At 51.4% G+C, this 19,750-nt stretch overlaps 1 protein-coding gene across 1 annotated transcript in view; it reads left to right on the plus strand.

Annotated features, from left to right (window-relative positions):
• Positions 1-19,750, plus strand: part of LOC125686212 (telomerase protein component 1-like) — a 75,953-nt gene that overhangs the window by 11,164 nt on the left and 45,039 nt on the right. The window contains exons 7-9 of the mRNA XM_048929959.1: positions 5,356-5,472; positions 7,371-7,480; positions 9,412-9,493. Of these exons, the coding sequence (XP_048785916.1) occupies positions 5,356-5,472; positions 7,371-7,480; positions 9,412-9,493 (309 nt within the window). The remainder of the gene's footprint in view (positions 1-5,355; positions 5,473-7,370; positions 7,481-9,411; positions 9,494-19,750) is intronic.

Raw genomic sequence — 19,750 nt, forward strand, 5'->3', positions numbered from 1 at the left:
GGGATTTGGGGCCATTAATGGGATTTTGTGGGTCATTAATGGGATTTTGGGGCCATTAATGGGGATTTTGGGCCATTAATGGGGATTTTGGGTCATTAATGGGATTTTGGGGTCATTAATGGGGATTTGGGGCCATTAATGGGATTTGGGGTCATTAATGGGATTTTGGGGCCATTAATGGGGATTTGGGGCCATTAATGGGATTTGGGGACATTAATGGGGATTTGGGGCCATTAATGGGATTTGGGGTCATTAATAGGAATTTGGGGCCATTAATGGGATTTGGGGTCATTAATGGGATTTGGGGCCATTAATGGGGATTTGGGGCCATTAATGGGATTTGGGGTTATTAATGGGGATTTTGGGGGCCATTAATGGGGATTTGGGGCCATTAATGGGGATTTGGGGTCATTAATGGGGATTTTGGGGGGCCATTAATGGGATTTGGGGCCATTAATGGGATTTTGGGGCCATTAATGGGGATTTGGGGCCATTAATGGGATTTGGGGTCATTAATGGGATTTGGGGTCATTAATGGGATTTGGGGGCCATTAATGGGATTTTGGGCCATTAATGGGGATTTTGGGGGCCATTAATGGGATTTGGGGCCATTAATGGGATTTGGGGTCATTAATGGGATTTGGGGCCATTAATGGGGATTTGGGGTCATTAATGGGATTTGGGGGCCATTAATGGGGATTTGGGGCCATTAATGGGATTTTGGGGCCATTAATGGGGATTTGGGGCCATTAATGGGATTTGGGGTCATTAATGGGATTTGGGGCCATTAATGGGATTTTGGGGCCATTAATGGGGATTTGGGGCCATTAATGGGATTTTGGGGCCATTAATGGGGATTTTGGGGCCATTAATGGGGATTTTGGGGGTCATTAATGGGGATTTGGGGCCATTAATGGGGATTTGGGGTCATTAATGGGGATTTTGGGGGCCATTAATGGGGATTTGGGGTCATTAATGGGATTTTGGGGCCATTAATGGGGATTTGGGGCCATTAATGGGATTTTGGGGCCATTAATGGGGATTTTGGGGCATTAATGGGGATTTTGGGGGTCATTAATGGGGATTTGGGGCCATTAATGGGGATTTGGGGTCATTAATGGGGATTTTGGGGGCCATTAATGGGGATTTGGGGTCATTAATGGGGATTTGGGGTCATTAATGGGGATTTTGGGGCCATTAATGGGGATTTGGGGCCATTAATGGGATTTTGGGAGCCATTAATGGGATTTGGGGCCATTAATGGGATTTGGGGCCATTAATGGGGATTTTGGGGCCATTAATGGGGATTTGGGGTCATTAATGGGGATTTGGGGCCATTAATGGGATTTTGGGGCCATTAATGGGGATTTGGGGCCATTAATGGGGATTTTGGGTCATTAATGGGAATTTGGGGTCATTAATGGGGATTTTGGGGCCATTAATGGGATTTGGGGCCATTAATGGGATTTGGGGTCATTAATGGGATTTGGGGCCATTAATGGGATTTTTGGGGCCATTAATGGGGATTTGGGGCCATTAATGGGGATTTGGGGCCATTAATGGGATTTTGGGGCCATTAATGGGGATTTTGGGGCATTAATGGGGATTTTGGGGGTCATTAATGGGGATTTGGGGTCATTAATGGGGATTTTGGGGGCCATTAATGGGGATTTTGGGGCCATTAATGGGGATTTGGGGTCATTAATGGGGGATTTGGGGTCATTAAAGGGGATTTTGGGGCCATTAATGGGATTTTGGGGCCATTAATGGGGATTTTGGGGTCATTAATGGGGTTTTGGGGCCATTAATGGGATTTGGGGTCATTAATGGGATTTGGGGCCATTAATGGGATTTTGGGGCCATTAATGGGGATTTTGGGGCATTAATGGGGATTTTGTGGCCATTAATGGGGATTTTAGGGTCATTAATGGGATTTTGGGGTCATTAATGGGGATTTTGGGGCCATTAATGGGATTTGGGGTCATTAATAGGAATTTGGGGCCATTAATGGGATTTGGGGCCATTAATGGGGATTTTGGGGCCATTAATGGGGATTTTGGGGCCATTAATGGGATTTTGGGGCCATTAATGGGATTTGGGGCCATTAATGGGGATTTGGGGCCATTAATGGGGATTTGGGGCCATTAATGGGGATTTTGGGGCCATTAATGGGATTTGGGGCCATTAATGGGATTTGGGGTCATTAATGGGATTTGGGGCCATTAATGGGGATTTGGGGTCATTAATGGGATTTGGGGCCATTAATGGGGATTTTGGGGCCATTAATGGGGATTTTGGGGCCATTAATGGGATTTTGGGGCCATTAATGGGATTTGGGGCCATTAATGGGGATTTGGGGCCATTAATGGGGATTTGGGGCCATTAATGGGGATTTTGGGGCCATTAATGGGATTTGGGGCCATTAATGGGATTTGGGGTCATTAATGGGATTTGGGGCCATTAATGGGGATTTGGGGTCATTAATGGGATTTGGGGCCATTAATGGGGATTTGGGGCCATTAATGGGATTTGGGGTCATTAATGGGATTTGGGGGCCATTAATGGGATTTTGGGGCCATTAATGGGGATTTTGGGGCATTAATGGGGATTTTGGGGGCCATTAATGGGGATTTGGGGTCATTAATGGGGATTTTGGGGTCATTAATGGGGATTTTGGGGCCATTAATGGGGATTTGGGGCCATTAATGGGGATTTTGGGGCCATTAATGGGGATTTGGGATCATTAATGGGGATTTGGGGCCATTAATGGGATTTGGGGCCATTAATGGGGATTTTGGGTCATTAATGGGGATTTTGGGGCCATTAATGGGGATTTGGGGTCATTAATGGGATTTGGGGTCATTAATGGGGATTTGGGGCCATTAATGGGATTTTGGGGGCCATTAATGGGATTTGGGGCCATTAATGGGGATTTTGGGGTCATTAATGGGAATTTGGGGTCATTAATGGGATTTTGGGGCCATTAATGGGGATTTGGGGCCATTAATGGGATTTGGGGTCATTAATGGGGATTTTGGGGCCATTAATGGGGATTTTGGGCCATTAATGGGATTTTGGGGCCATTAATGGGGGATTTGGGGCCATTAATGGGATTTTGGGGCCATTAATGGGGATTTGGGGCCATTAATGGGATTTTGGGGCCATTAATGGGGATTTTGGGGCATTAATGGGGATTTTGGGGGTCATTAATGGGGATTTGGGGCCATTAATGGGGATTTGGGGTCATTAATGGGGATTTTGGGGGCCATTAATGGGGATTTGGGGTCATTAATGGGGATTTGGGGTCATTAATGGGGATTTTGGGGCCATTAATGGGGATTTGGGGTCATTAATGGGATTTGGGGCCATTAATGGGGATTTTGGGTCATTAATGGGAATTTGGGGTCATTAATGGGGGATTTTGGGGCCATTAATGGGATTTGGGGCCATTAATGGGATTTGGGGGTCATTAATGGGATTTGGGGCCATTAATGGGATTTTGGGGCCATTAATGGGGATTTTGGGGCATTAATGGGGATTTTGGGGGTCATTAATGGGGATTTGGGGCCATTAATGGGGATTTGGGGGTCATTAATGGGGATTTTGGGGGCCATTAATGGGGATTTTGGGGCCATTAATGGGGATTTGGGGTCATTAATGGGGATTTGGGGTCATTAAAGGGGATTTTGGGGCCATTAATGGGATTTTGGGGCCATTAATGGGGATTTTGGGGTCATTAATGGGGTTTTTGGGGCCATTAATGGGATTTGGGGTCATTAATGGGATTTGGGGCCATTAATGGGATTTTGGGGCCAGTTAATGGGGATTTTGGGGCATTAATGGGGATTTTGGGGCCATTAATGGGGATTTTAGGGTCATTAATGGGATTTTGGGGTCATTAATGGGGATTTTGGGCCATTAATGGGATTTGGGGTCATTAATAGGAATTTGGGGCCATTAATGGGATTTGGGGCCATTAATGGGGATTTTGGGGCCATTAATGGGATTTTGGGCCATTAATGGGATTTGGGGCCATTAATGGGGATTTGGGGCCATTAATGGGATTTGGGGTCATTAATGGGATTTGGGGCCATTAATGGGGATTTGGGGGCCATTAATGGGGATTTTGGGGCCATTAATGGGATTTGGGGCCATTAATGGGATTTGGGGCCATTAATGGGATTTGGGGCCATTAATGGGGATTTGGGGTCATTAATGGGATTTGGGGCCATTAATGGGATTTGGGGTCATTAATGGGATTTGGGGCCATTAATGGGATTTTGGGGCCATTAATGGGGATTTTGGGGCATTAATGGGGATTATGGGGCCATTAATGGGGATTTGGGGTCATTAATGGGGATTTTGGGGGTCATTAATGGGGATTTTGGGGCCATTAATGGGGATTTGGGGCCATTAATGGGGATTTTGGGGCCATTAATGGGGATTTGGGGTCATTAATGGGATTTGGGGTCATTAATGGGGATTTGGGGCCATTAATGGGATTTTGGGGGCCATTAATGGGATTTGGGGCCATTAATGGGGATTTTGGGGTCATTAATGGGAATTTGGGGTCATTAATGGGATTTTGGGGCCATTAATGGGGATTTGGGGCCATTAATGGGATTTGGGGTCATTAATGGGGATTTTGGGGCCATTAATGGGGATTTTGGGCCATTAATGGGATTTTGGGGCCATTAATGGGGATTTGGGGCCATTAATGGGATTTTGGGGCCATTAATGGGGATTTGGGGCCATTAATGGGATTTTTGGGGCCATTAATGGGGATTTTGGGGCCATTAATGGGGATTTGGGATCATTAATGGGATTTTGGGGCCATTAATGGGGATTTGGGGCCATTAATGGGGATTTGGAGTCATTAATGGGATTTTGGGGTCATTAATGGGGATTTGGGGTCATTAATGGGGATTTGGGGCCAATTAATGGGGATTTTGGGGTCATTAATGGGGATTTGGGGTCATTAATGGGGATTTGGGGCCATTAATGGGGATTTTGGGGCCATTAATGGGATTTTGGGGTCATTAATGGGGATTTGGGGCCATTAATGGGATTTGGGGCCATTAATGGGGATTTGGGGTCATTAATGGGGATTTGGGGCCATTAATGGGGATTTTGGGGCCATTAATGGGATTTTGGGGCCATTAATGGGGATTTGGGGTCATTAATGGGGATTTGGGTTCATTATTGGGATTTTTTGGGGCCATTAATGGGGATTTGGGGTCATTAATGGGGATTTGGGGTCATTAATGGGATTTTGGGGCCATTAATGGGGATTTTGGGGCAGTTCAGGAGCTTTCGGGTCTCCTGGCTATGACCCCGCTGACCTTTGACCCCCAGGATGATGACCTCTGACCCCCGACCCCGGCTGACCCCCCCCGACACCTGGGAGCGGGGCGCTGAGCGCTGGGGGCGTGGCCAGGATCCCCCCCGCCGTGACGTGGCAGCGTCTGATTGGTCGGTGCTGACCCCGTAACTGACCCCATATCTGACCCCATATCTCACCCCATATCTGACCCCATATCTGACCCCATATCTGACCCCATAACTGACCCCCATAACTGACCCCATATCTGACCCCATATCTGACCCCATATCTCACCCCATAACTCACCCCATATCTGACCCCATATCTCACCCCATATCTCACCCCATAACTCACCCCATATCTGACCCCATATCTCACCCCATATCTGACCCCATAACTGACCCCATAACTGACCCCATATCTGACCCCATATCTCACCCCATATCTGACCCCATATCTGACCCCATATCTGACCCCATAACTGACCCCATATCTGACCCCATAACTGAAACCATATCTGACCCCATATCTGACCCCATATCTCACCCCATATCTCACCCCATAACTCACCCCATATCTGACCCCATATCTGACCCCATATCTGACCCCATAACTGAAACCATGTCTGACCCCATAACTTACCCCATAACTGACCCCATATCTGACCCCATATCTGACCCCAAATCTGACCCCATAACTGACCCCATAACTGTCCCCATATCTGACCCCATATCTGACCCCATATCTCACCCCATAACTGACCCCATAACTGACCCCATATCTGACCCCATATCTGACCCCATATCTGACCCCATATCTCACCCCATATCTCACCCCGTATCTGACCCCACATCTGACCCCATAACTGACCCCATATCTGACCCCATAACTGACCCCACATCTGACCCCATAACTGACCCCATATCTGACCCCATATCTGACCCCATATCTGACCCCATATCTGACCCCATAACTACCCCATAACTGACCCCATAACTGACCCCATATCTGACCCCATATCTGACCCCATATCTCACCCCATATCTCACCCCATATCTCACCCCATATCTGACCCCATATCTGACCCCATAACTGACCCCATATCTGACCCCATATCTGACCCCATATCTCACCCCATATCTCACCCCATAACTGACCCCATATCTGACCCCATAACTGACCCCATATCTGACCCCATATCTGACCCCATATCTGACCCCATATCTGACCCCATATCTGACCCCATAACTGACCCCATAACTACCCCATAACTGACCCCATATCTGACCCCATATCTGACCCCATAACTACCCCATAACTGACCCCATATCTCACCCCATATCTCACCCCATATCTGACCCCATATCTGACCCCATAACTGAAACCATATCTGACCCCATATCTGACCCCATATCTGACCCCATAACTACCCCATATCTAACCCCATAACTGACCCCATATCTAACCCCATAACTGACCCCATATCTGACCCCATAACTGGCCCCATATCTGACCCCATAACTGACCCCATATCTCACCCCATATCTCACCCCATATCTCACCCCATATCTGACCCCATATCTGACCCCATATCTGACCCCGTAACTGACCCCATAACTGACCCCATATCTGACCCCATAACTGACCCCACATCTGACCCCATATCTGACCCCATAACTGACCCCATAACTGACCCCATATCTGACCCCATATCTCACCCCATATCTCACCCCATAACTGACCCCATATCTGACCCCATATCTGACCCCATATCTCACCCCATATCTGGCCCCATATCTGACCCCATATCTGACCCAATAACTGACCCCATAACTACCCCATATCTGACCCCATATCTCACCCCATAACTGCCCCATAACTGCCCCATATCTGACCCCATATCTGACCCCATAACTGACCCCATATCTGACCCCATATCTCACCCCATATCTGACCCCATATCTGACCCCATAACTGACCCCATATCTCACCCCCCATCCCCCCCATCTCCCCCCATCTCCCCCCATCTCCCCCCATCTCCCCCCAGTCTCCTCCCAGCTCCCCCTGCTGGCGCTGCTCCGCAATCTCCGCTCTGTGATCCAGGCTGGGATCCGGCCCGAGTCGCTGCAATGCATTGTGGGACGGCTGTGGGACCCGGTGAGGGGGGGGGGGGGTTTATGGGGTCTGTATGGGATTTATGGGGTCTGTATGGGGTCTGTGGGGTCTGTGTGGGATTTGTGGGGTCTGTATGGGATTTGTGGGGTCTGTGTGGGATTTGTGGGGTCTGTGTGGGATTTATGGGGTCTCTATGGGATTTGTGGGGTCTGTGGGGTCTGTATGGGATTTGTGGGGTCTGTATGGGATTTATGGGGTCTGTGTGGGATTTGTGGGGTCTGTATGGGATTTATGGGGTCTGTATGGGATTTGTGGGGTCTGTATGGGATTTATGGGGTCTGTGTGGGATTTGTGGGGTCTGTATGGGATTTGTGGGGTCTGTGTGGGATTTATGGGGTCTGTATGGGATTTGTGGGGTCTGTGTGGGATTTGTGGGGTCTGTGTGAGATTTGTGGGATTTGTGGGGTCTGTGTGGGATTTATGGGATTTGTGGGGTCTGTATGGGATTTATGGGGTCTGTGTGGGATTTGTGGGGTCTCTATGGGGTCTATGGGGTCTGTATGAGATTTGTGGGATCTATGGGGTCTGTATGGGATTTATGGGGTCTGTGGGGTTTATGGGGTCTGTTTAGGATCTGTGGGTTCTTTATGGGGTCTGTGGGGTCTGTCGGGGGTCTGTGTGGGATCTGTGGGGTCTGTGTGGGATTTGTGGGGTCTGTGTGGGATTTATGGGGTCTGTGGGGTTTATGGGGTCTGTGTAGCATCTGTGGGTTCTCTATGGGGACAGTGGGGTCTGTGTGGGATTTGTGGGGTCTGTATGGGATTTGTGGGGTTTCTATGGGGTCTGTGGGGTCTTTGTGGGGTCTGTATGGGATTTATGGGGTCTGTATGGGATTTGTGGGATCTATGGGGTCTGTGTAGGATCTGTGGGTTCTCTATGGGGTCTGTGGGGTCTGTCGGGGGTCTGTGTGGGATTTGTGGGGTCTGTATGGGATTTATGGGATTTGTGGGGTCTGTATGGGATTTATGGGTCTGTGGGCTTTATGGGGTCTGTGTAGCATCCGTGGGTTCTCTATGGGGTCAGTGGGGTCTGTATGGGATTTGTGGGGTTTCTATGGGGTCTGTGGGGTCTTTGTGGGGTCTGTATGGGATTTATGGGGTCTGTATGGGATTTGTGGGATCTATGGGGTCTGTGTAGGATCTGTGGGTTCTCTGTGGGGTCTGTGGGGTCGTTGGGGGGTCTGTATGGGATTTGTGGGGTGTGGATGGGATTTGTGGGATCTGTGGGGTCTGTATGGGATTTATGGGTCTGTATGGGATTTGTAGGGTCTGTGTGGGTTCTGTGGGGTCTATATGGGATTAATGGGGTCTGTGGGGTCTCTATGGGATTTATGGGGTTTGTATCCGGTCTGTGGGGTGTGGATTGGATTTATGGGGTCTGTGTGGGATTTATGGGGTCTGAATGGGGGCTGTGGTATCTTTGGGGTGCAGTGGGGGGTTAAGGTTCTCTATGGGTCCCTATGGGTCTCTGTGGGAGTTATGGGATTTTTGGCGTCCCTATGGGTCCCTACAGGGCTCTATGGGTCTCTATGGGTCCCTATGGGTCTCTGTGGGTCTCTATGGATCTCTGTGGGTCTCTGTGGGTCTCTATGGGTCTCTATTGGTCCCTATGGGTCCCTATGGGTCAATATGGGTCTCTATAGGTCTCTATGGGTCCCTATGGGTCCCTATGGGTCTCTATGGGTCTCTATGGGTCCCTATGGGTCCCTATGAGTCTCTATTGGTCCCTATGGGTCTCTATGGGTCCCTATGGATCCCCATGGATCTCTGTTGTTCCCTATGGTGTTCTATGGGTCTCTATGAGTCCCTATGGGTCCCTATGGGGCTCTATGGGGTGCTATGGGGCACAGCTGGGGTGGGCTGACACGCTGAGGTCAGAGGTCAGAGGTCAGAGGTCACCCATCCATCATTCAGGAGGCCGTGAGGCGGAGCCAGGTGCCGCCCAGCCAATGGCTGCGTGCCATGAAGGCGCTGCTGGGGCCGGCGCCAGAGCGCGGTGAGAGCCAATGAGCAGCCGAGCCTGCAGTCACCTGACCCCCATTCAACCCTTTGTCCCCATTGACCCCATTGACCCCATTGACCCCATTGACCCCAATGACCCCATTGCCCCATTGACCCCAGTGACCCCAGTGACCCAATGACCCCATTGACCCCAGTGACCCCAATGACCCCAGTGACCCCAATGACCCCAGTGACCCCAGTGACCCCAATGACCCCATTGACACCAGTGACCCCAATGACCCCAATGACCCCATTCACCCCATTGACCCCATTGACCCGAATGACCCCATTGACCTGTGACCCCAATGACCCATTGACCCCAATGACCCATTGACCCCATTGACCCCAATGACCCCAATGACCCCATTGACCCCATTGACCCCAATGACCCCATTGACCCCAATGACCCCAATGACCCCATTGACCCCAATGACTCCAATGACCCCAATGACCCCAATGTCCCCATTGACCCCAATGACCCCATTGCCCATAATGACCCCATTGACCCCAATGTCCCCAATGACCCCAAATACCCCAATGTCCCCAATGACCCGAATGACCCCAATGACCCCAATGACACCAATGACCCCAATGTCCCCAATGACCCCAATGACCCCATTGACCCCAATGACACCAATGACCCCAATGACCCCATTGACCCCAATGACACCAATGACCCCAATGACCCCATTGACCCCAATGTCCCCAATGTCCCCAATGACCTCAATGTCCCTATTGACCCTAATGAGCCCATTGTCCTCAATGACCCCAATGACCCCATTGACCACATTGACTTCAATGATCCCAATGACCCCAATGACCCCATTGACCCCATTGACCCCAATGACTCCAATGTCCCCAATGACCCCAATTGACCTGTGACCCCAATGACCCCATTGACCCCAATGTCCCCAATGACCCCAATGACCCCAATGTCCCCAATGACCCCAATGACCCCATTGATGCCAATGACCCCAATGTCTCCAATGACCCCAATGTCCCCATTGACCCCAATGACCCCAATGACCCAATGACCCCAATGAGCCCAATGTCCCCATTGACCCAATGACCCCAAAGACCCCATTGACCCCAATGTCCCCAATGACCCCAATGACCCCATTGACCCCAATGACCCCATTGACCTGTGACCCCAATGACCCCATTGACCTCAATGACCCGAATGACCCCAATGACTCCAATGACACCAATGACCCCAATGACACCAATGACCCCAATGACCCCAATGACCCAATGACCCAATGACCCCAATGACCCCATTGACCCAATGACCCCAATGTCCCCAATGACCCCAATGACCCCAATGACCCAATGACACCAATGACCCCAATGACCCCAATGACCCAATGACCCCAATGTCCCCAATGACCCCAATGACCCCAATGACCCAATGACCCCAATGACCCCATTGACCCCATTCTCCCAATGACCCCAATGTCCCCAATGACCCCAATGACCCAAGTGACCCTAATGACCCCATTCACCTCATTGACCCCATTGACCCGAATGACCCCATTGACCTGTGACCCCAATGACCCATTGACCCCAATGACCCATTGACCCCAATGACCCCAATGACCCCAATGCCCCCAATGACCCATTGACCCCATTGACCCCAATGACCCCATTGACCTGTGACCCCAATGACCCATTGACCCCAATGACCCCATTGGCCTCAATGACCCCATTGACCCCAATGTCCCCAATGACCCCAATGACCCCAATGTCCCCAATGACCCCAATGACCCCATTGCCCATAATGACCCCATTGACCCCAATGTCCCCAATGACCCCAAATACCCCAATGTCCCCAATGACCCCAATGACCCCATTGACCTCGATGTCCCCAATGACCCCAAATACCCCAATGTCCCCAATGACCCCATTGACCCCAATGACCCCATTGACCTGTGACCCCAATGACGCCATTGACCCCAATGACCCCATTGTCCCCAATGACTCCAATGTTCCCAATGACCCCAATGTCCCCAATGACCCCATTCTCCCAATGACCCCAGTGTCCCCAATGACCCCAATGACCCCAGTGACCCAATGACCCCAATGTTCCCATTGACCCCATTCTCCCAATGACCCCAATGTCCCCAATGACCCCAATGACCCCAGTGACCCTAATGACCCCATTCACCCCTTTGACCCCATTGACCCGAATGACCCCATTGACCTGTGACCCCAATGACCCATTGACCCCATTGACCCCAATGACCCCAATGCCCCCAATGACCCATTGACCCCATTGACCCCAATGTCCCCATTGACCCCAATGACCCCATTGCCCATAATGACCCCATTGACCCCAATGTACCCAATGACCCCAAATACCCCAATGTCCCCAATGACCCCAATGACCCCATTGACCCCGATGTCCCCAATGACCCCAATGACCCCATTGAACGCAATGTCCCCATTGACCTGTGAACCCAATGACCCCATTGACCCCAATGTCCCCAATGACACCAATGACTCCAATGTCCCCATTGACCCCAATGACCCCATTGACCCCAATGACCCGTTGACCCCATTGACCTGTGAACCCAATGATTCCAACGTCCTCATTGACCACAATGACCCCAATGACTCCAATGTCCCCATTGACCCCCACCACCCCAATGACCCCAATGACCCCAATGACCCCAATGACCCCAATGACCCCATTGACTTGTGACCCCAAAGACCCCATTGACCCTGATGTCCCCAATGACCCCAATGACCCCATTGACCTGTGACCCCAATGACCCCATTGACCTCAATGAACCGAATGACCCCAATGACCCCAATGTCCCCAATGACCCTAATGACCCCAATGACCCAATGACCCCATTGACCCCAATGACCCCAATGTCTCCAATGTCCCCAATGACCTCAATGTCCCTATTGACCCTAATGAGCTTATTGTCCTCAATGACCCCAATGACCCCAATGACCCCATTGACCCCATTGACCCCAATGACCCCATTGACCCCATTGACCCCAATGACTCCAATGTCCCCAATGACCCCAATTGACCTGTGACCCCAATGACCCCATTGACTTCAATGTCCCCATTGACCCCAATGACCCCAATGATCCCAATGTCCCCAATGACCCCAATGTCCTCATTGACCCCAATGATTCCATTGACCTATGTCCCCAATGACCCCATTGACCCCAATGTCCCCAATGACCCCAATGACCCCAATGTCCCCAATGACCCCAATGACCCCAATGTCCCCAATGACCCCAATGACCCAATGACTCCAATGAGCCCAATGTCCCCATTGACCCCAATGACCCCAAAGACCCCATTGACCCCAATGTCCCCAATGACACCAATGACCCCATTGACCCCAATGACCCCAATGACCCCAATGACCCCATTCATCCCATTGACCCCATTGACCTGTGACCCCAATGACCCCATTGACCTCAATGACCCGAATGACCCCAATGACCCCAATGACACCAATGACCCAATGACCCCAATGACCCCATTGACCCCATTGACCCCAATGACCCTAATGACCCCATTGACCTGTGACCCCAATGACGCCATTGACCCCAATGACCCCATTGTCCCCAATGACTCCAATGTTCCCAATGACCCCAATGACCCCATTGACCCCAATGACCCCAATGACCCCATTCACCCCATTGACCCCATTGACCCGAATGACCCCATTGACCTGTGACCCCAATGACCCATTGACCCCAATGACCCATTGACCCCATTGACCCCAATGACCCCAATGACCCCATTGACCCCATTGACCCCAATGACCCCATTGACCCCAATGACCCCAATGACCCCATTGACCCCAATGACTCCAATGACCCCAATGACCCCAATGTCCCCATTGACCCCAATGACCCCATTGCCCATAATGACCCCATTGACCCCAATGTCCCCAATGACCCCAAATACCCCAATGTCCCCAATGACCCGAATGACCCCAATGACCCCAATGACACCAATGACCCCAATGTCCCCAATGACCCCAATGACCCCATTGACCCCAATGACACCAATGACCCCAATGACCCCATTGACCCCAATGACACCAATGACCCCAATGACCCCATTGACCCCAATGTCCCCAATGTCCCCAATGACCTCAATGTCCCTATTGACCCTAATGAGCCCATTGTCCTCAATGACCCCAATGACCCCATTGACCACATTGACTTCAATGACCCCAATGACCCCAATGACCCCATTGACCCCATTGACCCCAATGACTCCAATGTCCCCAATGACCCCAATTGACCTGTGACCCCAATGACCCCATTGACCCCAATGTCCCCAATGACCCCAATGACCCCAATGTCCCCAATGACCCCAATGACCCCATTGATGCCAATGACCCCAATGTCTCCAATGACCCCAATGTCCCCATTGACCCCAATGACCCCAATGACCCAATGACCCCAATGAGCCCAATGTCCCCATTGACCCAATGACCCCAAAGACCCCATTGACCCCAATGTCCCCAATGACCCCAATGACCCCATTGACCCCAATGACCCCATTGACCTGTGACCCCAATGACCCCATTGACCTCAATGACCCGAATGACCCCAATGACTCCAATGACACCAATGACCCCAATGACACCAATGACCCCAATGACACCAATAACCCCAATGACACCAATGACCCCAATGACCCCAATGACCCAATGACCCAATGACCCCAATGACCCCATTGACCCAATGACCCCAATGTCCCCAATGACCCCAATGACCCCAATGACCCAATGACACCAATGACCCCAATGACCCCAATGACCCAATGACCCCAATGTCCCCAATGACCCCAATGACCCCAATGACCCAATGACCCCAATGACCCCATTGACCCCATTCTCCCAATGACCTTAATGTCCCCAATGACCCCAATGACCCCAGTGACCCTAATGACCCCATTCACCTCATTGACCCCATTGACCCGAATGACCCCATTGACCTGTGACCCCAATGACCCATTGACCCCAATGACCCATTGACCCCAATGACCCCAATGACCCCAATGCCCCCAATGACCCATTGACCCCATTGACCCCAATGACCCCATTGACCTGTGACCCCAATGACCCATTGACCCCAATGACCCCATTGGCCTCAATGACCCCATTGACCCCAATGTCCCCAATGACCCCAATGACCCCAATGTCCCCAATGACCCCAATGACCCCATTGCCCATAATGACCCCATTGACCCCAATGTCCCCAATGACCCCAAATACCCCAATGTCCCCAATGACCCCAATGACCCCATTGACCTCGATGTCCCCAATGACCCCAAATACCCCAATGTCCCCAATGACCCCATTGACCCCAATGACCCCATTGACCTGTGACCCCAATGACGCCATTGACCCCAATGACCCCATTGTCCCCAATGACTCCAATGTTCCCAATGACCCCAATGTCCCCAATGACCCCATTCTCCCAATGACCCCAGTGTCCCCAATGACCCCAATGACCCCAGTGACCCAATGACCCCAATGTTCCCATTGACCCCATTCTCCCAATGACCCCAATGTCCCCAATGACCCCAATGACCCCAGTGACCCTAATGACCCCATTCACCCCTTTGACCCCATTGACCCGAATGACCCCATTGACCTGTGACCCCAATGACCCATTGACCCCATTGACCCCAATGACCCCAATGCCCCCAATGACCCATTGACCCCATTGACCCCAATGTCCCCATTGACCCCAATGACCCCATTGCCCATAATGACCCCATTGACCCCAATGTACCCAATGACCCCAAATACCCCAATGTCCCCAATGACCCCAATGACCCCATTGACCCCGATGTCCCCAATGACCCCAATGACCCCATTGAACGCAATGTCCCCATTGACCTGTGAACCCAATGACCCCATTGACCCCAATGTCCCCAATGACACCAATGACACCAATGTCCCCATTGACCCCAATGACCCCATTGACCCCAATGACCCGTTGACCCCATTGACCTGTGAACCCAATGATTCCAACGTCCTCATTGACCACAATGACCCCAATGACTCCAATGTCCCCATTGACCCCCACCACCCCAATGACCCCAATGACCCCAATGACCCCATTGACCCCAATGACCCCAATGTCTCCAATGTCCCCAATGACCTCAATGTCCCTATTGACCCTAATGAGCTTATTGTCCTCAATGACCCCAATGACCCCAATGACCCCATTGACCCCATTGACCCCAATGTCTCCAATGTCCCCAATGACCCTAATGACCCCAATGACCCAATGACCCCATTGACCCCAATGACCCCAATGTCTCCAATGTCCCCAATGACCTCAATGTCCCTATTGACCCTAATGAGCTTATTGTCCTCAATGACCCCAATGACCCCAATGACCCCATTGACCCCATTGACCCCAATGACCCCATTGACCCCATTGACCCCAATGACTCCAATGTCCCCAATGACCCCAATTGACCTGTGACCCCAATGACCCCATTGACTTCAATGTCCCCATTGACCCCAATGACCCCAATGATCCCAATGTCCCCAATGACCCCAATGTCCTCATTGACCCCAATGATTCCATTGACCTATGTCCCCAATGACCCCATTGACCCCAATGTCCCCAATGACCCCAATGACCCCAATGTCCCCAATGACCCCAATGACCCCAATGTCCCCAATGACCCCAATGACCCCATTGATGCCAATGACCCCAATGTCTCCAATGACCCCAATGTCCCCATTGACCCCAAAAACCCCAATGACCCAATGACTCCAATGAGCCCAATGTCCCCATTGACCCCAATGACCCCAAAGACCCCATTGACCCCAATGTCCCCAATGACACCAATGACCCCATTGACCCCAATGACCCCAATGACCCCAATGACCCCATTCATCCCATTGACCCCATTGACCTGTGACCCCAATGACCCCATTGACCTCAATGACCCGAATGACCCCAATGACCCCAATGACACCAATGACCCAATGACCCCAATGACCCCATTGACCCCATTGACCCCAATGACCCTAATGACCCCATTGACCTGTGACCCCAATGACGCCATTGACCCCAATGACCCCATTGTCCCCAATGACTCCAATGTTCCCAATGACCCCAATGACCCCATTGTCCCCAATGACCCCAATGTCCCCATTGACCCCAATGACCCTTTCACCCCATTGACCCCAATGACCCCAATGACCCCATTGACCCTATTCTACCAATGACCCCAATGACCCCAATGACCCCATTGACCCCATTGACCCTATTGACCTGAATGACCCCATTGACCTGTGACCCCAATTACCCATTGACCCAATGACCCCATTGACCCCAATGACCCATTGACCCCATTGACCCCAATGTCCCCAATGACCACAATGACTCCAATGTCCCCAATGACCCCAATGACCCCAATGACCCATTGACCCCAATGTCCCCATTGACCCCAATGACCCCAATAACCCCATTCATCCCATTGACCCCATTGACCTGTGACCCCAATGACCCCATTGACCTCAATGACCCGAATGACCCCAATGACCCCAATGACCCCATTGACTCCAATGACCCTATTGACCCCAATGTCCCCAATGACCCCAATGTCCCCAATGACCCCAATGTCCCCAATGACCCCATTGACCTTATTGACCCCAATGACCCTAATGACCCCATTGACCTGTGACCCCAATGACGCCATTGACCCCAATGACCCCATTGTCCCCAATGACTCCAATGTTCCCAATGAACCCAATGTCCTCATTGACCCCAATGACCCCAATGTCCCCATTGACCCCAATGACCCCAATGTTCCCATTGACCCCATTCTACCAATGACCCCAATGACCCATTGACCCCATTAACCCCAATGACCCCAATGACCCCAGAGTCCCCATTGACCTGTGACCCCACTGACCCATTGACCCCAATGACCCATTGACCCCATTGACCCCATTGACCTGTGACCCCAATGACGCCATTGACCCCAATGACCCCAATGGCCCCAATGACCCCATTGACCCCAATGACCCCATTGACCCCAATGTCCCCAATGACCCCAATGTCCCCATTGTCCGCAATGACTCCAATGTTCCCAATGACCCAATGTCCCCAATGACCCCAATGTCCCCATTGACCCCAATGACCCCAATGACCCCAATGTCCCCAATGACCCCAATGTCCCCATTGACCCCAATGACCCCAATGACCCCATTGTCCCCAATGACCCCAATGTCCCCAATGACCCCAATGATTCCAATGACCCCATTGACCCCATTCTACCAATGTCCCCAATGACCCCAATGTTCCCATTGACCCCATTCTACGAATGACCCCAATGACCCCAATGACCCATTGACACCATTGACCCCAATGACCCCATTGACCCTCGTGACCCCATTCTCCCAATGACCCCAATGACCCCAATGACCCCATTGACCCCAATGTCCCTAATGACCCCAATGTCACCAATGACCCCAATGACCCCATTGACCCCAGTGACCCCAATGACCCCATTGACCCCAATGACCCCATTGACCCCAATGACCCCAATGACCCCATTGACCCTAATGACCCATTGACCCCATTGAACCCAATGACCCCAATGACCCAATTCATCCCATTGACCCCATTGACCCGAATGACCCCATTGACCTGTGACCCCAATGACCCCATTGACCTCAATGACCCGAATCATCCCAATGACCCCAATGACACCAATGACCCCAATGTCCCCAATGACCCCAATGACCCCAATGACCCAATGACACCATTGATCCCAATGACCCCAATGTCTCCAATGACCCCAATGACGCCATTGACCCCAATGACCCCATTGACCCCAGTGACCCCATTGACCCCAATGTCCCCAATGACCCCAATGACCCCAATGACCCCATTGACCCCATTGACCCCAATGACCCTAATGACCCCATTGTCCCCAATGACCCCATTGTCCCCAATGACTCCAATGTTCCCAATGAACCCAATGTCCTCATTGACCCCAATGACCCCAATGTCCCCAATAACCCCAATGACCCCAATGACCCATTGACCCCAATGACCCCATTGACCCCAATGACCCCAATGACCCCATTCATCCCATTGACCCCATTGACCCGAATGACCCCATTGACCTGTGACCCCAATGACCCATTAACCCCAATGACCCCAATGACCCCATTGACCCCAATGACCCCATTGACCTGTGACCCCAATGTCCCCATTGACCCCAATGACCCATTGACCCCAATGACCCCAATGACCCCATTGACTGCAATGACCCCATTGACCTGTGACCCCAATGACCCCATTGACCTCTATGACCCGAATGACCCCAATGACCCCAATGACACCAATGACCCCAATGACACCAATAACCCCAATGACACCAATGACCCAATGACCCCAATGTCCCCATTGACCCCAATGACCCCATTGACCCCAATGTCCCCAATGACCCTAATGCCCCTAATGACTCCAATGACCCCAATGACCCCATTGACCCCATTGACCCCAATGACCCTAATGACCCCATTGACCTGTGACCCCAATGACGCCTTTGACCCCAATGACCCCATTGTCCCCAATGACTCCAATGTCCCCAATGAACCCAATGTCCCCAATGACCCCAATGACCCCAATGACCCCAATGTCCCCAATGACCCCAATGTCCCCGTTGACCCCAATGACCCCAATGTCCCCAATGACCCTATTGACCTCAATGACCCCAAGGACCCCATTGTCCCCAATGACCCCAATGTCCCAATGACCCCAATGACACCAATGACCCCATTGACCCCATTCTCCCAATGACCCCAATGTCCCCAATGACCCCAATGACCCCAATGACCCCATTGACCCCAATGTCCCCAATGACCCCAATGTCCCCATTGACCCTGACGTCCCCAATGTCCCCATTGACCCCAATGACCCTAATGACCCCATTGACCCCATTGACCCCAATGACCCCATTGACCCCAATGACCCCAATGACCCCATTGACCCCAATGACTCCAATGACCCCAATGACCCCAATGTCCCCATTGACCCCAATGACCCCATTGCCCATAATGACCCCATTGACCCCAATGTCCCCAATGACCCCAAATACCCCAATGTCCCCAATGACCCGAATGACCCCAATGACCCCAATGACACCAATGACCCCAATGTCCCCAATGACCCCAATGACCCCATTGACCCCAATGACCCCAATGTCCCCAATGACCCCAATGACCCC

Source organism: Lagopus muta, chromosome 33 (assembly GCF_023343835.1).
Source record: "Lagopus muta isolate bLagMut1 chromosome 33, bLagMut1 primary, whole genome shotgun sequence".
Classification (NCBI taxonomy): Eukaryota; Metazoa; Chordata; class Aves; order Galliformes; family Phasianidae; genus Lagopus; species Lagopus muta.